This window comes from Mauremys mutica, chromosome 2, assembly GCF_020497125.1.
Source record: "Mauremys mutica isolate MM-2020 ecotype Southern chromosome 2, ASM2049712v1, whole genome shotgun sequence".
Classification (NCBI taxonomy): Eukaryota; Metazoa; Chordata; order Testudines; family Geoemydidae; genus Mauremys; species Mauremys mutica.
In genome coordinates this window covers 293,033,745-293,054,892 of record NC_059073.1, presented here as the reverse complement: position 1 = coordinate 293,054,892, position 21,148 = coordinate 293,033,745, and the positions used below count along the sequence as shown (strand labels likewise).

Here is a 21,148-nt window from a genome sequence, read left to right as displayed (position 1 = left end):
GCTTCTTGAACTGTTAGCAAACAGTTCAGTTTAAACACAGCACTGGATTGGTTTAGATTAAAAAATAAAACAAGATTATTGACAAAAGAAGATAGGATTTAAGTGGATTCAGGTACCAGGTATTAATGTCAGAAATGGTTACAAGAGAAATAAAGACAAAATGCTTTCTAGTAGCTAAAATTTAACAAGCTAGATTTGGTCCAAGGTAAAATCCTTACAACATGTTCCCAGCAATAAGGCTGACCAAATTCTCAAGTCGGACTTTCCCCGAAAATCAAAAGACTGGTTCCTTTGTCGTCTTAGGTGAAAGACAGAGAGCTAGAGCTTGGGGTTCTTCTTCGAGTGCTTACTCATGTCCATTCCATATTAGGTGTGTGCGCTCACCACATGTGCCAGAAGTTTTTCCCCCAGCACTATCCGTGGGGAACAGCTCTGACGCCCTCTGGAGTGGCGCCTGCATAGCACGATATAAGGGGTGCTGCTGGCTCCCCCCACCCTCAGTTCGTTCTTGCTGCCAGTGACGATGCTGAAACATCATCTGCTTCGGCTAGCATTGTTTCGTTCTCTGTTCTTGCGAACTCCAGCCAAGAAGCCGAAGAAGACGGGGAGGAGGAAGATTGTCTACTTCCCTCAAGGAAAAAGAAAGGGCTGGGGGTGAGCCAAAACCTGCGCCAGGCAGCTCAATGCCCCCTTTGGGAAGTCAGGCCCCAGCTCAAGCCGAGCGGTGCAGCCCATCCCATGCTTTGCCTGCAACTCCAGATAGAGGTAGCCTCCGCCAGCTACAAGTGCTGTCGAGGCCCTGCAGGCAGTTCAGGAGATCCTGATGCTTCAGGTGCCGCCCACACTAGTTCCGGCGGTATCCAAGTCTCGGGGTAAACCTGCCTTGGGATCTCTGCATGTCCCTGCCTCAGCAGCACCATTCCCCTTTGCATGGAACGTCCTGCCACCACTCGCCCACCTGAAGCCATCACGCCTCAGATAGGCAGGCTCAATGGAGCCTTCTTTGATCCCTGGACCTTGGGCACAGACTGTGGGATTCAAGGCGTACCTCCCTGGTAGTCTGGCGCAGACACACTGAGGCGTGCGCCCCTACACAGGAGCACTGAGACCAACCCCTTGCATCGCCAAGAGCTCGATACAGATCCAGGGGTCAAGGTCACCAGACTGCTGTTGTTGATCTCTGAGACGGGGATCATCGCGTTTGGGGAGTTCCTCCCGGCAGCTGGTGCGTGATAGCTCCCGGTCCAGCTCAACATCCCAGTCAGGAAGAATAAGGCGTAGATCACCAGGTTTCCGACGCCGATACACCGAAGGCCATCTGTCCCCAAGGCCCCAGCCAAGGCATTCGTCCTGCTCGGACAGGTCTGCCTCCAGGCGCAGCGACCGGCACCGGTCAGATAAGAGCCACCGCTCCGCCAGATCCTGGTTGCTGGGTAGTGACTGCTCCGGCACCGAGCAGGGCTCCCTAACTGGGGGACGGCCTCCGGCTCCTGCAGTGCCGCTTACATCATCAGCACAAAAACCTGTCCCATGGCCCTAGACACAATGGCCGGCACCATGGAACCTCTGGGGTTCACCCAGCCTTCCCAGGCTGGCCACGTGGTGTTGGGAGCCTCGGGCAGGCCTGCAGCCTCAGCATCCCGACCTCCTCCAGTGCCCGAGCCTTTGTGGGGAAAGGACCCCACAGGTCCAGGAGCATTCGAGGGAGCAGCCTGCTAGACCATCAATGAACGTGGAGGTTCCTGCGGTACTGGTATCGTCCTCATCATCACCAGACAAGGCTATCACGGAGCCGCCTCACCCAGTTCCGCAGGATGACACTAAGGCACACCAGGAACTATTGAAGAGGGTTGCATCTAACTTGGGGCTCCAGGCCGAGGAGTTGGAAGAACCTTTGGACTCCTTGTTTGATATCCTGTGCTTCTTGGCCCCTGCTAGGGTGGCCCTTACCCCTTCATGAGGTGGTATCAAAGATTACCACCGCCCTGTGGCAGACTCCCTCCTCCTTGCCCCCTATTTCTAAAAGGGTTGAATGCAAGTACTTTGTGCCAACAAAAGGGCATGAGTACCTATACTCCCACCCAGCCCCCATTCCCTTGTGGTTGAGGCGGTTAACCACAGAGAGAGGCAAGGCCAACCAGGGGCTACCCCCAAAAATAAAGACTCAAGGATGCTGGATCTTTTTGGGCGTAAGACTAATTGTCTTCCAGCCAGCAACTGAGAGTGGCCAATAACCAGGCCCTTTGGCTGCTATGATTACATGTGGCAGGCCATGGGCAAGTTCCAGGTTTCGCTCAAGGAGGGCACGAGGAAGGAATTCCGGACAATCCTCGAGGAGGGCACGACAGCAGCCAGAGCAGCCCTCCAGGCAGCTTCTGACGCGGCGGACTGCAGCCCACACCATGGCCTACGCCATCTCCATGTGGCAAGCTTACTGGCTGCTCCTCTCAGGCTTGTCCACCAAGGCTCAACGGTTGATGCAGGAACTGCCCTTCGACGGCCAGGCCCTATTTGCAGAACAGACTGATATCAAGCTGCATGGTTTAAAGGACTCCCGTACCACCCTGAAAAAGCGGGGGCAGTATGTCCCAGGCCCAGCACGTAAGCAGTTCAAAGTGCAACCGCCTCAGGGACAAGGGAGGCAGCCTCAGCAGGACCTGCCTCACAAGAAGGCCAAGGGGCCAAGCGACCATTTTGAGGGTGCACCAGAGGGTGACCTACCAGACTATTCCCTGGATCCATCTTCCCTGTTTTTTTTCCAACTGCCTTTCCCTTTTCCTCCCTGCATGGACCACAATAACCTCAGACCATTGGGTCCTGAACACAGTGGCGCAGGGCTATACCCTTCAGTTTCTTTCTATCCCCACCCCCCTTCCCTGTCCCTCTTCAGGTATCCTTCACAGGAGGTCCAAGGTTTGCTGCAGATGGGGGTGGTGGAGGAAGTTCCTTTAGAGTACAGGAACGGCGGGGGGGAGTATTCCCGATACTTTTTCATCCCAAAGGCCAAGCGCAGTCCCATTTTGGACCTGCAAGACATCAACAAGTACCTAAAGAAGCTGAAGTTCCATATCGTCTCCCTGGCCTCTATCATCCCCTCCCTGGATCCAGGAGACTGGTATGCCGCCCTTGACTTAAAGGATGCATACTTTCACATAGCGATCTTCCAAGGGCACAGACGTTTTCTCCATTTCACAGTGAGACCGGGCCACTATCAATTTACGGTCCTCCCGTTTGGCCTGGCGACTGCACTAAGGGTGTTTACCAAGTACACGTCGGTGGTGGCGGCTTACCTCAGGCGCCAGGGTATCCAGAGCTACCTGTACCTCGATGACTGGCTCATCAAGGAAAGCTCCAGGTCTCAGGTGCAAAGGGATGATGTGGTGCTGCAAGCCACTTGACAATCCCTGGGACTACTGGTGAATGACAAAAAGTCCATGTTCGTACCAGTGCAAAGGATAGAATTCATCGGAGCGGTGCTCGACTCAACCTGCGTGAGAGTTTTCTTGCCGCTAAAAAGTTTTGGGCCTTGACAGACCTTATCACAGAGGTGTCTGCATTTCCCCTGACTACAGCCAGGGTCTGCCTGCGTCTGCTGGGCCACATGGCAGCTTTGCACGTACATTGTCCGCCATGCCAGGCTCCGGATGCAGCCCCTGCAGCAATGGCTGACGACTGCCTATTCCCAGTCCATGGAGTTGATGTCAGATGCCTTGGCTGAGGTGCACACCTCAGATCTCCCGACCCAGGGTATGTGGTCCTCGGAGGAGATGGTGCTCCATATAAACGTCAAAGAACTCAGAGCGGTCTGATTGGCATGCAGCATCTTCCTATCTCACCTGTCAGGCAAGGTGGTGAGAGTCCAGACAGATAACACAGCCTCGATGATCTACATCAACAGGCAAGGGGGAGTGTGCTCATTGGCTCTCTGCCAAGAGGCACTCTGGCTCTGGAACTTCTGTGTCAACGATGAGATCCACCTGGAGGCTTGTCACCTCCCTGGCGTCAAGAACACAGTAGCGGATCACCTCAGCAGGGCATTCTCCTCTCACCACAAGTGTAGTCTACATGGTCTTCTAGAGGTGGGGAACTCCCCAAATGGATCTGTTCACCACCAGGCAAAACAGAAATCATCATCGGTTTTCCTCTTGGCAAGGACTCCCTCTCCGATGCCTTCCTCCTGTCATAGTCAGGGGCCTGATGTACGTGTTCCCTCCAATCCTGCTCATCACCAAGGTCCTGACAAAGATCAAGAGAGACAGGGCGCGGGGCCATGCCAGCACTGGTTCAGCACACTCATGAACCTGTCAGCAGCCCCTCCCTTGCCCCTGCCCAACCGACCGGACCTTCTGTCACATGACCATGGTCGGCTCTTACACCCCAACCTCTGGTTCCTCCACCTCTCGGCATGGATGCTGCATGACTGAACCCAGAGGAGCAGACCTGTTCAGAGGAGGTCTAACTGGTCCTCCTCGGAAGTAGGAAGCTCTAAACTAGACTGACTTACCTGACCAAGTGGATGAGGTTTTCCCACTGGGCCTCAGAGTGTGGCATCTCTCCCTTGCGATCTTCCATACAGGTTGTACTAGACTACTTGCTTCATTTGAGGAACTAGGGCCTGGCACACTCTTCTGTTAGAGTGCATCTTGTGGCCATCTCCGCTTTTCACCTGCCAATCCAAAGACAGACGGTATTTTCCCATGACATGACTGCCAGATTCTTGAGAGGGCTCAAGAGACTCTTCCTGCGGGTACGGACTCCTGTCCTGCAATGGGATCTTAACTTGGTCCTCTCTAGGCTCACAGGCACCCTTGGAGCTGCTGGGTTCCTGTTCCCTTTCCCATCTGTCATGGAAGGTCGCATTTCAGGTGGTGGTGACATTGGTGAGACGGGTCTCTGAAATTAAAGCCTTGACCTCAGAACTGCCGTACACAGTCTTCTACAAAGACAAGGTTCAGCTGCAATCCCACCCAGCCTTCATATTGGTGTCTTCCTTCAATATGAACCAGGATATTTTCCTCCCAGTGTTCTGTCCCAAACCACACAAGACTAGTGAAGAGAGGTGTCTTCACACACTGGATGTCCGAAGGGCCTTGGCTTTTTACTTAGAACGTACCAAGCCTTTCCGTAAATCAGTTAAGCTCTTCATTGCTACAGCAGATAGGATGAAAAGGGCATCTGGTGTTGTCGCAGAGGATTTCCAATTGGATTATCTCATGCATTAGGACCTGTTATGACCTGGCGGGGGTTCCGCCGCCGCCGATTGTCAGAACCCACTCAACTAGAGCACAGGTATTTTTGGCGCACATCCCTATACATCCTTGCATCCGACAAAGTGGGTATTCACCCACGAAAGCTCATGCTGCAAAACGTCTGTTAGTCTATAAGGTGCCACAGGATTCTTTGCTGCTTTTATCCCTGTACAGGACATCTCTAGAGCCGCAATGTGGTCCTCCGTCCACACATTCACAGCCCATTATGCTATCACTCAGCAAGGCAGGGACGACGCTGGGTTCCGCAGAGCTGTGTTGCAGTCTACATGTCCATGAACTACCCATCTCCAGGGGTATTGCTTTGGAGTCCCCTAATATGGAATGGACATGAGCAAGCACTCAAAGAAGAAAAGTCAGTTCCTTTTCCGTAACTGGTGTTCTTCGAGATGTGTTGCTCATGTCCATTCCACGACCTGCCCTCCTCCCCCACTTTTGGAGTTTCCGGCAAGAAGGAACTGAGGGTGGGGGGAGCTGGCGGCGCCCCTTATACCGCGTCTCGCGGGCACCACTCCAGAGGGCGCCAGAGCAGGTCCCCTATGGATACTACTGATGGAAGAAAGTCTGGCACCGGTGCATGTGGCGAGCGCGCACACCTAATATGGAATGGACATGAGCAACACATATTGAAGAACACCAGTGACGGAAAAGGTAACTGTTTTTTCCTGCCCCTTTCTTTTGTAGTCCAGTTAACCTTGGAAGTGGATTCTTCTCAGGGTTACCCCTCAAAGCAATATTTATTCAAAGAGTGAAGAAGGTGACATGGAGTCTGGTGGCGAAGGAGGTTCCATGTTCTTTGTTCTCACCTATCTTTGCTGAAATGCAGTTTTGTCTCCTGCCATCTCCTCTCTCTACTGTCTCAAGGACCCTGTTTACTACTTATATGTAAATTGAGGTAAACGGAACATTTCTTCATTCAGGACATCATACAGGAGGATTTAATAATTTTATGTATAATATTGCCACATACATTTCACCATGATATTATTGACCAGTGAGTTATTAGTTTTCAAATGGTATGTCACAAGGTATATTTTGTACAAAGATTATTATAACAGCATGTAGGGTGTGAATACAGGGGTGCTTTTGGTCACGGTTCCAAGGTATTTGACCTAATACCACATGACATGTTGATTTTTCTTTTTTTAAAAGCTTGCATTATATGAAATTAACTGGGAATATGTTACACATTAGATGTGTTTAAAAACTGGCTCAACTGATGGATCTAAAAATGTAGTTGTTAATTGGAGATATCAATGGTCGAGATTGTTTGTTTCTAGAAGGGGTCCCCAGCTATTGGTTCTTGGTCCAATGCTATTTAATAGCTTTATCAACTATCTAGACAAAATTAAATTTTTGATAAAGTTACCAGATGACTCAAAGATTGGTAGAGTGGAAAATAATGAGGACAGGTGACTGTTACCGAGTGATAGGGATCACCAGTAACATTCATACAAAACGCATTTTAATAAGTCAAATACAAGGTAATGCATCTGAGAACAAAGAATGCAGGTTATATCTACAGGATGGGAAACTCTGTCATGACTCAGAGAAGGACTAAGGGGTCATCATAGATCAGTGGTTCTCAACCAGGGGTATTTGTATTCCTGGGGGTACACAGTAGTCTTCCAGGTGGAACATGAGCTCATCTAGATATTTGCCTAGTTTTACAACAGGCTATGTAAAAAGTATTAGTGAAGTCAGTACAAACTAAAATTTCATACAATTACTTGTTTATACTGCTCTATATACTATACGTTGAAATGTAAGTACAATATTTATATTCCAATTGATTTATTTTATAATTAAATGGTAAAAATGATAGCAATTTTTCAGTAATAGTGTGCTGTGACACTTTTGTATTTTTGTGTCTGATTTTGTAAGCAAGTAGTTTTTAAGTGAGGTGAAACATGGGAGTACACAAGACAAATCAGACTCCTGAAAGGTGTACAGTAGTCTGGAAAGGTTGAGAATCACTGTCGTAGATTATCACCTTACCATGAGCTTTCAGTCCAATGCTGTGGCAAAAAGAGCTCTTGCAGTCCTTGGATGTATAAAAAGGGGGACTATCAAGTAGAAGTAGAAAAGCAACCTTGCCTCTATACACTGCATTGGTAAGACTGCTATTACCATCTTGAAGTGTGGACACCAGAACTGGATTCTATAAGGAAGTGGAAATGCTGCAGAGAGTTCAAAGAAGGGCCAGAAAAATAATCAGGAAGCTGGAAAGTAAGGAGTCTCAGCTTATTGAAAAGAAGATGGAGACATGATGTGATCACTGTGTCTAGGCAGTTACATGTGGACAAGAGGTCTGATAGTGGGGGACTTTTCAAGCTTGCTGACAAAGGTATAACAAGAGCCAGTGTCTGGAAGTTGAAGTTGGACAAATTCAATCTTGAAATAAGATATAATTTCCTAGCAATGAGGGTGATGAAGCATTGGAACAGCTTATCAGGTGATGTGGTGGACTTCCCAGTGCTCGGAGTCTGTAAGATGAAATCAAATACCTTTCTAAAATATATCCTTTAATGTTGGTCTGGGAGAAATTCTATAGCCGGGGAGTACAGGGGGTGCAGAGGGAGAGGAAGGTGTTGTCAGGCTGGTGGTCCCTTCTGGTTTTGGAATCTGGGACTCTCATCAGTCCCCCATTATCCCCTTCCTTCATGCATCATGGGGAAAACAGGATTGTCTGCACTGCTTCTAACATACTCGTTGCAGCTCTGCATTGACAATGACTATAATCAAATTTTGAGTGTCTATGCATCAGCTGATCACCTGCAGGGATCAGGAATTGCCAGATTCGGAGTCAGGAAGGAATTTCCCCTCGGGGTCAGATTGACAGGGACATTGGGATTTTTCACATTCCTCTGCAGCATGGGGTATGGATCGTCTGCTGGGAAGATCTGGGCAGATCTTATTTAATCAATTTCCTGCCATTGCCGGTACCTAAAACTCTCCTGGTCTCTGGCAGTGACACAACAGTTTAGTCTTCTGAGAAGTGAATGAACTCTATAGAAGTATTTGAATGAAATGTAATGACCAGAGATATCATCTAGTCTGACTTCTTTATATTACTGTCCCTTCTGGCCTTATACTTTGTGAAACTATGGTTCTTCTTCGAGTGATTGCTCCAATGCATTCCAGTTAGGTGTGCGCGCTGCGCGTGCACGGCTTCTCCGGAACTTTTTCCCTAGCAACCCCGGCGGGCCGGCTGGCGCCCCCTGGAGTGGCGCCGCCATGGCGCTAAATATATACCCCAGCCGGCCCGTCCGCTCCTCAGTTCCTTCTTACCGCCCGTGACGGCAGTTGGAACTGTGGAGTGCTTGATAGCTCTTCACGTCCCTAGCTTTCTCTAGTTCATTGTTGTTCATAGTTAGCATAGTTAGTTATAGTTGTTCAGTTAGCATAGTTAGTGTTAGTTAGTTAGGCTAAAAAAGGGGGGGTTCCCCCTTTTTTTTGCCTTAGCCGGTGCGGGCTCATGCCCAAAGCACCGGGCTTTAAGCCCTGCACGGGGTGCCAGAAACCGATGCCCGTAGGAGACCCGCACGACGCGTGTCTCCGCTGCTTAGGCGAAGGGCACCGAACTGACAAGTGCCAGATCTGTTTAAAATTCAAGCCGCGGACCCGCAAGGATCGAGATAGCCGCTTAAAACAGATCCTCATGGAGGAGTCCCTCCAACCACCGGCACCGCCCGCGCCGCCTCCGCGGCCTCCTCCCGTGCAGGACACACCGCCGGCACCGACTGCGGCACCGCCGGCGAAGAAAGCGGCTGCGAAGACTCGGCACCGCTCCCTCTCGCCCGCCAGGAAGCAAAGACTGGCGAAGGCTTTGGCTCAGGCGCGCGTGCAGGACTCCGCCAAGGCGACTCCACAGCCTGCAGCCCCTGTGGTGCCTCTGCACAAACAGTGCATTGCACCTGTGACTCCGGCGCCGCAAGGGCCGTCGAGTCCGGCGCCGCCTCGCTCCCCGGTGCCATCCGTGGTCGAGCTTCGGCGGCCGTCGACGCCGGAGACGTTCGCCTCTGCGCGAGAGCTGATACAGCTCATAGAGGCTCCAGGCCTCCGGCCCCCGGCACCGCCGGCGCGGGCTGTCGTCTCCAGGGGAAAACCGGCGGCAATGGTCCGGCCACCCTCCATGGAATCGAGGCGTGGACGTCGGTCACGGTCCCGGTCTCGCTCCCGCACCGTCGACAGCTTGCCGTCCCGCCGATCGCGCTCCCGGTACCGCACCCCATCGCGGCACCGATCGCAGTCTCCTCGTCGGTCGAAGTCCCGGTACCGCTCCGTTTCGCGGTACCGGTCGCACTCCCGACGTCGCACCAGATCGAGGTCGCCACCAGCTAGGCACCGCCGGTCTCAGTCCCGGCACCGTTCCCGGCACCGAGACTCCCGCGGACGCTCCAGGCGTCGCAGTTCGCACTCTCGGTCGAGCTCCCGACACCGGTCGAGCTCCCGGCACCGGTCGAGCTCCCGGCACCGCGGTGATCATGGTCGATCTCGGCATCGGAGATCTTACTCCCGGTCGAGCTCCCGGCACCGGACCAGCCCCCGGCACCGGCGCAGCTCCCGGCACCGGTCGAGCTCCCGGCACCGGTCGAGCTCCCGGCACCGTGAAGACCGTCGAGCGAGGTCGCCTTCCCAGAGCCGAGGGGAAGAGCATCCCCCGGCGGTGTGCCCTGGACCCTCTTTGGCACCTCCCTGGCCTTCCCGCCCTTCCCGCCCTGAGTCGGTCGCCTCCGGCGCAGAAGCCTATGGGCTCCCGCCTCCAACGCCGCCAGCCCAGCCTCGCGGGGCCCAGCAGTGGGGTTTTTGGGTCCCATGGGCACAATATGAGTCGGACGCTATGCCGGCTCCGCCGAGGCCTCCAGCGGCCCACCGCAGAGTCCCAGAGGCATCGATATCCCGACCACCGCCATCCCCACCGCCAGCCGTTCCGGTGGTGCCAGAGTGCCCCTCCGAACCCCCAGCCCACCACGCGGTGGACCCCTCTTCGGCTGAGGTCGTTCAGGAGTTATCCTCCTCATCCTCTCCCGATGAAGCAGTGGCCGGCGCGGCATCAAGGGAGCCGCCCCCCGTTGATGCGAAGGCGCACCAAGACTTACTCCGCCGGGTGGCGACGGCTATGGACCTCCCTATAGAGGAAGTAAAAGAGGACGAGGACCCCATCACAAACGTGGTGGGGTCAGACGTGCCACTCCGGGTTGCGTTACCTTTTGTGCGCACGGTCCAACGAAACGCCACCACCATTTGGCAAACGCCCGCTTCCGTGCCTCCCACAGCCAGGGGAGTGGAAAGGAAGTACTCAGTCCCTCCATCGGGCTATGAGTACCTGTACGTGCATCCAACTCCGGACTCCCTGGTGGTACAGTCAGTTAACGATAGGGAGCGTAACGGCCAGCCGGCCGCTGCCCCAAAGGCGAAAGAGGCAAGACGGATGGACCTTCTCGGCCGAAAGGTCTATTCGGCAGGGGGCCTGCAGATGAGGATCGGTAACCAACAGGTCCTCCTGGCCAGATACGTGTTCGACATACTCACGTCTCTGGCCAAGTTCACTGACCTCCTGCCGTCAACATCCCGCCAGGACTTCACCACAATGTTGGAGGAAGGGAGGCGGTCCTCTCGCTCCTCCATTACAGCCGGCCTAGACGCGGCGGACTCAGGGGCACGGACCTTAGCAACAGGGGTCACGATGCGGCGCATCGCCTGGCTCCAATCTTCCACCCTGCCTCCAGAAGTCCAGTTTACTCTCCAGGATTTGCCCTTTGACACCAAGGGATTGTTTTCGGAGAAGACGGATTCGCGTATCCAGTCGCTCAAGGACGGCCGGGTGGCGATCCGGACACTCGGGATGCATACGCCGGTTACGCAACGTAGACCTTTCCGCCCGCAGCCCTCCCGCTATCAGTCGCGGTACCGACCCTACCCGGCTCGGCGACCGGCCCAAAATCGCCGTCGCCCGTCGGGCAACCGCCGAAACCGGGGCCAGGCCGCTTCCAAAGCCCCACAGGCAGCGAAGCAACCCTTTTGATGGGACGCACGAGGGCTGCACATCACTCTCCCCTACGGATCCTCCTCGTTTATTTCACAACCGCCTCGCCCGTTTTTTCTTGGAGTGGTCCCGAGTAACGTCGGACGGCTGGGTGCTCAGCACGGTCCACTCGGGATACCGTCTTCAGTTTGTTTCTCCACCTCCTTCCCACCCACCTTCCCTGTCCCTCTTCAGGGACCCCTCTCACGAGCAAGTCCTCCTACAAGAGGTCCAGACTCTGTTGAGCGTGGGTGCCATAGAGGAGGTGCCTCCCTCCAGGCGGGGCAGGGGATTTTACTCCAGATATTTCCTCATCCCCAAGGCAAAAGGCGGGCTACGTCCTATCCTGGACCTTCGCGGGCTGAACAGATACCTACTCAAGCCCAAGTTCCGCATGGTCACCTTGGGGACCATCATTCCCTCCCTGGATCCGGGAGACTGGTTTGCGGCCCTCGACATGAAGGATGCCTACTTCCATGTCGCTATTTACCCCCCTCATCGGCGCTACCTTCGGTTTGTGGCCAACGACGCCCACTACCAATTCGCCGTGTTGCCATTCGGCCTTTCGACCGCCCCCAGAGTATTCACCAAATGCATGGCGGTCGTCGCCGCAGCACTGCGACGGAACCAGATACACGTATACCCGTACCTGGACGACTGGCTGATTCGCGGTCTGTCCAGACAGCTCGTGGAGAGTCAGATAATAGAGGTCCTGGCCCTCTTTCGGCGCCTCGGTCTTCTTGTCAACACCGAGAAGTCAACTTTGATTCCGACGCAGCGAGTCGAATTCATTGGGGCGGTCCTCGACTCCACGATGGCCAGAGCCTGTCTCCCTCGCGCTCGACACCAGGCGATGGTCTCCATCATCCGAGACCTCGTCAGTTTCCCAACCACGACGGTGAGGTCATGCCTCCGCCTCCTGGGCCACATGGCATCGTGTACGTACGTCACCGCGTACGCACGACTTCACCTTCGTCCGTTTCAGTCCTGGCTCGCGACGGTGTACCGCCCGCATCGCGACGCCATCGACATGGTGGTCACAGTCAACAGGACGGCTCTCGACTCCCTCCGCTGGTGGCTCGACCCGGAGGTCGTGTGCGCCGGAGTTCCGTTCCACCCTCCCCGGCCATCGGCAACGTTGACCACGGACGCCTCTGCGCTCGGATGGGGGGCTCACCTGGGAGACCTCCACACTCAAGGCCTCTGGTCAGCAAGCGAGCTCACACTCCACATCAATGTCCGCGAGCTCCGAGCAATCCGTTTTGCGTGTCACACCTTTCGGACCAACCTGCAAGGCCGCTGTGTGACAGTATTCACGGACAACACAACAGCAATGTTCTACGTGAACAAGCAGGGCGGAGCCCGCTCGTCCCCCCTCTGCAGGGAAGCGATCCTCCTGTGGGAATTCTGTGTGGCCCACTCCATTCACCTGGAAGCGTCCTTTCTTCCGGGAGTGCAGAACACGCTGGCCGACCATCTCAGCAGGTCGTTTCTCTCCCACGAGTGGTCCCTCCGTCCCGACGTTGCTCACACGATCTTCCAGAGGTGGGGGTTTCCCCGGGTCGACCTCTTCGCCTCCAAGGCGAACAGGAAGTGTCTCCAGTTCTGCTCGTTCCGGGGGCACTCGCCGGGCTCTCTGTCGGACGCTTTCCTGTATCCGTGGCAGACTCACCTCCTCTATGCCTTCCCTCCGTTTCCACTCGTGCACAGAGTGCTCCAGAAGCTTCGGAGGGATCGAGCCACCATGATACTCGTGGCTCCAGCCTGGCCGAGGCAGCATTGGTACACCCTGCTGCTCGAGCTCTCCGTTCGGGAGCCCATCACCCTCCCGTTGTGGCCGGACCTCATCACGCAGGACTTCGGCAAACTCCACCATCCGAACCTGCAGTCCCTCCATCTTACAGCCTGGTACCTGCATGGTTGACCCACGCAGAGAGGGGCTGTTCGGCGGCGGTGCAGCAAGTCCTGCTTGAGAGCAGAAAGCCGTCCACTCGTGCCACCTATATGGCAAAATGGAAGAGGTTCGCGCTCTGGTGCGACCAGCAAGGGCTCAACCCATTCATGGTACCTGTCCCTACCATCCTAGATTACCTATGGTACCTTAAGGAACAGGGTCTGGCGGTTTCCTCCTTGCGGGTCCACCTCGCATCGCTGTCCGCCTTTCGTCCGTCGGTGGAGGGTCGAACCATCTTTTCCAATCCGATGGTCTCCCGCTTCCTGAAGGGCCTCGACCGCTTGTACCCACCAGTACGTCGCCCTGCCCCGACCTGGGACTTGAACCTCGTCCTGGCCAGGCTCATGTGTCCGCCATTCGAGCCTATGGCCACGTGTTCTCTCCTCTACCTCTCCTATAAAACGGCATTCCTGGTTGCCATAACGTCTGCAAGGAGAGTCTCGGAGCTCCGAGCGTTGACGGTGGGCCCCCCCTACACTGTCTTTCACGCTGATAAGGTGCAGCTTCGTCCTCACCCGGCCTTCCTACCAAAGGTGGTCTCGGCCTTCCACCTTAATCAGGACGTCTTTCTCCCAGTTTTCTTTCCGAAGCCCCATGCTTCGTCCCGGGAGCAACAGCTCCACACTCTCGACGTCCGTCGGGCGCTGGCGTTTTACATCGACCGGACAAGGTCCTTTCGGCGTTCCACCCAACTCTTCATCGCAGTCGCTGATCGCATGAAGGGCGAACCGGTCTCTACCCAGCGCATTTCCTCCTGGGTGACTCAATGCATCAGGTCATGCTACGAGCTTGCTCACGTGACACCATGCCGACTCACCGCTCACTCTACAAGGGCACACGCCTCGTCAGCCGCCTTCCTGAACCATGTCCCCATCCAGGACATCTGCAGAGCGGCCACCTGGTCTTCGGTCCACACCTTCGCCTCCCACTACGCGTTGGTGCAGCAGTCTAGAGACGATGCAGCCTTCGGCTCTGCGGTATTGCATTCCGCCACGTCTCACTCCGACCCCACCGCCTAGGTAAGGCTTGGGAATCACCTAACTGGAATGCATTGGAGCAATCACTCGAAGAAGAAAGAACGGTTACTCACCTGTAGTAACTGTTGTTCTTCGAGATGTGTTGCTCCAATCCATTCCAGACCCGCCCTCCTTCCCCACTGTCGGAGTAGCCGGCAAGAAGGAACTGAGGAGCGGACGGGCCGGCTGGGGTATATATTTAGCGCCATGGCGGCGCCACTCCAGGGGGCGCCAGCCGGCCCGCCGGGGTTGCTAGGGAAAAAGTTCCGGAGAAGCCGTGCACGCGCGGCGCGCACACCTAACTGGAATGGATTGGAGCAACACATCTCGAAGAACAACAGTTACTACAGGTGAGTAACCGTTCTTTCGTTGTAAGCAAAAAAATCCTAGGCTGCTGCTGATGTGGTTCATGTAACCAGTCTGCTGTGCTGACAAGCAAAGTGTTGATGAAATGTATATAGGATAGGGCCAGCTTATCAGAGTAGTGACACAGCACGTTATCATGCCACATGAGAAATTAATTTCATACTAAGCTTGGTCTCATGTTAGGAACTAATAAGTTAGTGCAAACTCCATGCCCTTTTTCCAAATTACATCTCTTTTGCTTACCTAGGAGTGGAGTTGACAGATTGTAAACATGGCAATTTCTTCCAGCTCTCCTTGGTTAGACAGCAGGTCATAATAACACAGTGGAAAGGAGAAGAGAAATTTTGGAAACCCGGAGTAGTGGGGGGCACAATGAACACATGTCAGGCCCTGAGGAGGTGGTGAAAGGATTTCAAAGAAAAAAATGTATGTATGCAGTCAGAAATAGGCAGGACTCTTCAGTATAACTTCCAATTACAGCAATCTGTCTGCCTCTGTACTTAGTAGTAGATGGTTTATACTATTTTCTCTCACATTCCCCAAAGTCTCATCATGAGAAAAAGCAGCTAGCAAATGCTTTCTTAATCTTAAAATTCACCACCAACAACATTGGCAGAAATTGCCCAAGAAAATTGTGAGCTATTGTTGTTGTAGCAGACAGTGGGGGAGAAGCTGCAATTCAGTGGCAAAACACTAATTGCTGGAGACCATGACCAGCTGCTTGAATAAAGGAGGGATACAATGATTAAGTCCAGACTTCTCTGTTTTGTGGCTCACATTTGAAATATGCAGTGGCTTATTTTTACTTGGGTTCCATGTTAGTATCTAGTTATGTTCCTGTGTCTCATAGACTTTAAGGCCAGAAGTGAGCATCATGATCATCTAGTCTGATATGCTGCACATCGCAGGCCACAGAACCTCACCCACCCACTCTTGTAATAGGCCTATAACCTCTGACTGAATTTACTGAAGTCCTCAAATCTTGATTTAAAGATTTCAAGTTATAGAGAATCCACCACTTACTCTAATTTGAACCAGGAAGTGACCTGGTGAAAGAGTTGCATTGTATGTAAGAGAGCAGTATGATTGCTCAGAGCTCCAGTATGAAATTGGAGAAAAGCCTGTTGAGAGTCTTTGGGTTAAGTTTAGAGGCGAGAGCAACAAGGATGATGTCATGGTGGGCATCTGCTATAGACCACCAGACCAGAAGGATGAGGTAGACAGAAGTTTCCAGATCCCAGGCCCTGGTTCTTATGGGGGACTTCTATCACCCTGACATCTGCTGGGAGAGCAATACAGCAGTGCACAGACAATCCAAGAAGTTTTTGGAGCATGTTGGGGACAACCAGAACCAACTAGGGGCTGTGCTCCTCTTGACCTGCTGCTCACAAACAGGGAAGTAGATGTGGTGGCAACCTGGGCAGCAGAGATCATGAGATGGTCGAGTTCAGGATCCTGACAAAAGGAAGAAAGGAGAACAGCAGACTACAGACCCTGGACTAAGGAAAAGCAGACTCAGGGAACTGATGGGCAGGATCCCCTGAGAGGCTAACATGAGTGGGAAAGAAGTCCAGGAGAGCTGGCTGTATTTTAAAGAAGCCAAAGCACAACTGGAGTTGTAGCTAGCAAGGGATTTAAAGAGTAACAAGAAGGGTTTCTATAGGTATGTTAGCAACAAGGAGGCCAGGGAAAGTGTGGGACCCTTACTGAATGGGTGAGACAACCTAGTGACAGATGATGTGGAAAAAGCTGAAGTACTCAGTGCTTCTTTGGCCTCAGTATTCACAGACATGGTCAGCTCCCAGACTGGGCAGCACAGTATGGGGAGGAGGTGAGCAGCCCTCAGTGATGAAAGAGCAGGTTAAGGACTATTTAGAAAAGCAGGGCATGCACAAATCCATGGGGCTGGATGCAGTATATCCAAGGAGTTGGATGATGTGATTGCAGAGCCATTGGCCATTATCTTTGAAAACTTGTGGCGATTGGGGAGGTTCCAGACTATCGGAAAAAGGAAAATATAGTGCCCATCTTTAAAAAAGGGAAGAAGGAGAATCCAGGGAACTACAGACCGATCGGCCTCACCTCATTCCCCGGAAAAATCATGGAGCAGCTCCTCAAGAAATCTATTTTGAAGAACTTGGAGGAGAGGAACGTGATCAGGAACAGTCAACATGAATTCAACAAGGGCAAGTCATGCCTGACCAACATGATTGCCTTCTATGATGAGCTAACTGGCTCTGTGGATATGGGGAAAGTGATGGACATGATATACCTTAACTTTAGCAAAGATTTTGATATGGTCTACCACAGTATTCTTGCCAGCAAGTTAAAAAAGTATGGATTGGATGGATGAACTATAAGGTGGATAGAAAGCTGGCTAGGTCGGCAGGCTCAACAGAAAGTGATGTCTAGTTGGCAGCTCGATGTCTAGTTGGCAGCCAATATCAAGCGGAGTGCCCCAGCAGTTGGTACTGGGGCCGTATTTGTTCAACTTCTTCATTAATGATCTGGGTGATAGTATGAATTGCACCCTCAGCAAGTTCGTGGATGACACTAAGCTGGGGGGAGAGGTAGATACACTGGCGCGCAGGGATAGGGTCCAGAGTGACCTAGACAAATTGGAGGATTGGGCCAAAAGAAAACTTGACAAGGACAAGTGCAGAGTCCTGCACTTAGGATGGGAGAATCCCATGCACTGCTACAGGCTGGGGCCCAACTGGCTAAGCGGCAGTTCTGCAGAAAAGGACCTGGGGATTACAGTGGACAAGAAGCTGGATATGAGTCAGCAGTGTGCCCTTGTTGCCAAGAAGGCCAACGGCATATTGGGCTGCATTAGTAGGAGCATTGCCAGCAGATTGAGGGAAGTGATTATTCCCCTCTATTTGCACTGGTGAGGCCACATCTGGAGTATTGTGTCCAGTTTTGGCCCTCCCACTACAGAAAGGATGTGGACAAATTGGATAGAGTCCAGCAGAGGGCAACTAAAATGATCAGGGGGCTGGGGCACTTCACTTATGAAGAGAGGCTGAGGGAACTGGGCATTTTTAGTCTGCAGAAGAGTGAGAGGATTTGATAGCAGCCTTCAACTACCTGAAGGGGGGTTCCAAAGAGGATGGCGCTAGGCTGTTCTCCGTGGTGGCAGATGACAGAACAAGGAGCAATGGTCTCAAGTTGCAGTTGGGGAAGGTCTAGGTTGGATATTAGGAAACACTATTTCACCAGGAGGGAGGTGAAGCACTGGAATGGGTTACCTAGGGAGGTGGTGGAATCTCCATCTGTAGAGGTTTTTAAGGCCCCGCTTGACAAAAAGCCCTGGCTGGGATGATTTCGTTGGTGTTGGTCCTGCTTTGAGCAGGGGATTGGACTAGATGACCTCCTGAGGTCTCTTCCAACCCTAATCATCTATGTCTATGTTGCAGAGGAAGGTGAAAAAACCTCAGTCTGACCTGGGGGGGGAAATTCCTTCCTGACCCCAAATGTGATCAGTTAGACCCTGAGCATGTGGGCAAAACTCACCTAGGAAAGAACTATCTGTAGTAACTCAGAGTCCTCCCACTCTATTGTCCCATCTCTAGCCATTGGAGATAATTTGCTAGTAGCAGTCATGGATGGGCCATATGCCATTTAGCCAATCATTCCAGCCCCTCCATAAAATAAACTCACTCTTAAAACAAAAGTTAGGCTTTTTGCCCCCCACTACTCCTTTAGGTAGGCTGTTTCAGAACTTCACTCCTCTGCTGGTTAGAAACCTTTGTCTGATTTCAAGCCAAAACTTATTGATGGCCAGTTTATATCCATTTGTTGTTGTGTCAACATTGGCCCTTAAATAACTTTGTTGTTTTTGTTTAGGTCCTCCAACAAAACAGATGGTCGATGGACACCTCAACCAGCATCTCCAGATCCTGGATTTAATTGCCTTAATGACCTTCTCTATATGCACCCTTCTATGGGATCTCTCAGCCCTGAGCCTTTTAACATTCTGCAACCCCTCTCTATAAAGAACAGGACTAGAGTGCCGCTGTCCTGCACTGAGGACACCAGATTCTCCCCAGAAATAATAAATGAAGTAATACAGGTGAGGGACATTTATTGTCTTTCCACTGTACTTGCATATATTCAGGGCTGAGAACATGAAACTTTTATGCCATCTTGGACTCACTGGCATGGTTAGCCACAGATCTGCCCCACTTCTTTACACTGCTGGTACTGGAATTCAGTTTTGTGTGAACTTCACAGAACTTCTTTGGAGATTGTAAAGCTTTGTATTTGAAACAAAGCATCTCTTCCTGATCCTACAGGGAAGTCCCACTAAATTTGTGACATCACACTAACATTATATATACATACTCATACAAACATGAGTGTTGAAGCATATTCCAGTACATATGTCCCTTTGTAACACAGCAGTCTGCATGTTCTGCTACCTGAAATAAACCTAAACTTAGTGCTAAGTTAAGATGTTTTTTAACACTCAAGATCAGAGTTAGTTTGTGATCCACTGTCACTGAATTGGCTCAGTTTAAGTGTCTCCAGAGTTATGTTGGTCAAGGGATTTGGAATGAGCTATCCCACCTCTAGGCCACCAATTTAAATCCATTCTAAATCATAGTGACTGAAAGCTAAGTGACTTGTCCTGTTTGATAAAATTGAGTGGCCTTTGTGAAATGATTGGCCCTGCAGCCCATTCTCGTTGGGCAGGTATCCACCGTACAAGCCACTTCATTGATTCTCCACCCTTGTTAGCAGTTTCTGTAGAAAGATCAAGGACTGAGTGCACAGATGCCAACTTTTCCTTTTCCCTGGGGTGCTTAGCCCCAACTTTGCCCTGAGACTCCGCCCCTTCCCCCAAGGCCCCGCCTTTGCTCTGCCTCTTCTTGCCCTTACTTCACCCCCTCCAAAGCCCTACCTTTGCTCTGCCCACTCCCCCAGGGCTCACCCTCACTCCCTCTTACTGCCCCCACTCCACCCCCTGCCTGAGGCCCTCACCCACCCTCCTGCTCTCTACCCTCCCCCAAATCTCTCCCTATGCCTCCAAACTGCTGTTTAGTGGCTGCGCCGCCCCCATCAGCTGTTCGGCAGTGGTGGGGAACAGCTGTAGCGAGTGGGAGCTGAGAACCCACTTTTTTTTTTTTCCTGTGGATGCTCCAGGGCTGGAGCACCCATGAGTTGGCATCTATGACTGAGTGTACCATAGGGACTGAACTCCCCTATCACCCTTAGAGATGATCCTTCCAGATCAGGTATTTGAGATTGAAGAATCTCATTGCTGCTTTCTGCGCCAGACCTGTTCTGAGAACAGGCACTAACTTTACTTTTTAAATGTCTTTTGAAGTCACAGGGGTTGTGGAAGAACTTCCTCAAAGATCAGGGAGGTAAGGAGCCAGAAGGGTAGTAGTCCTGATCCCAACAGAAAAATGATTAGCTGGGACTAAGAATATAAATGCGAGCTCACATATCACAGTTCTATGCTGCATAACTTCTATTGCTCATTGAAACTGTCTGCATTACTTCAGCACCCTGTTCCAGAGCGAAGAGCTTGAGGTTTAAATTGAAGCATGAGGTCTCTTTAGGGATGGAGGGAGAAATAATATTGTCATGTCCTATAACTGGCTAACTCTGGGTTTTCTTAAAAAAGAATGAGGAGTACTTGAGGCACCTTAGAGACTAAGAAATAAATTTGTTAGTCTCTAAGGTGCCACAAGTACTTCTCGTTCTTTTTGCTGATACAGACTAACACGGCTACCACTCTGAAATCTGGGTTTTCTGTACCAATCCTTCTTTCTCTGTCTCTCTCTCCACCACAGAGTGTACAACCTTGGGAACCACGTACATTTCCCCTTTCAGACACAGCATACCAAGCTCTTCTGGAACAGCCAAGTGAAGATGGATGCAAGCAGTCAGGTGACTTTCAACAGTGGGACTCCAGCAACAAGCAGGGTATCAGGACTAACAGTATAGACTCTGGCATATCTAACTCCAGGGAGCCACGTGTTTCAGATATGGACCTGCAAACAGAGGGCAACAGAAGCTTGGAGGTGTTCACAGACCAGCAATGCTTCCCAGGAAGGCTGTTCAACAACAGATGAACACCTGATTTATGTGATGTGTTATGATAGGCACATACTTTATTTCAGAATCAAAAGCTTGGCTGATGAGCTGGTTCAGAGGAGCACTGGCAGTGAATGGTGCTGCCATGCCTGAGACCTAGGTTCAGCAGCAGCTTTTGGGCTCCCAAGTCCCCAGATTGGGAAGAGTTGGGCACACTGCAGAAATAAGGTGCTGGACCTCTGAGAGGACCGTGCTGTCCAGAAAAAACAACTTCTGGTTTACTCTGGAGAAAAGGGATCAATTGCCCTGCTGGCAAGAAGGTTAGGTGCTGCGACAGTTGCAGCAGCCCAGGATAATGCAGAGAGAGATATGGTGGGTTAAAAAACAAACAAACAAAAAGAATGAAAATCAAACAATAGAGAGGAAACTACATTGGCTGTTCTAACTTTAATTGTTCGATATTCAGACA

The 21,148-nt window shown here is 51.9% G+C and overlaps 1 protein-coding gene across 10 annotated transcripts in view; it reads left to right on the top strand.

Annotated features, from left to right (window-relative positions):
* The window catches only part of LOC123363114 (KAT8 regulatory NSL complex subunit 1-like), a 160,879-nt gene extending 139,759 nt beyond the window's left edge, over positions 1-21,120 (top strand). For all 10 annotated transcript variants that reach the window (XM_045003909.1, XM_045003911.1, XM_045003908.1 and 7 more), the window contains 2 exons: positions 18,481-18,706; positions 20,436-21,120. In XM_045003909.1, the coding sequence (XP_044859844.1) occupies positions 18,481-18,706; positions 20,436-20,717 (508 nt within the window). In that variant the 3' untranslated portion in view covers positions 20,718-21,120. The remainder of the gene's footprint in view (positions 1-18,480; positions 18,707-20,435) is intronic.
* Positions 21,121-21,148: the final 28 nt, after the last annotated feature.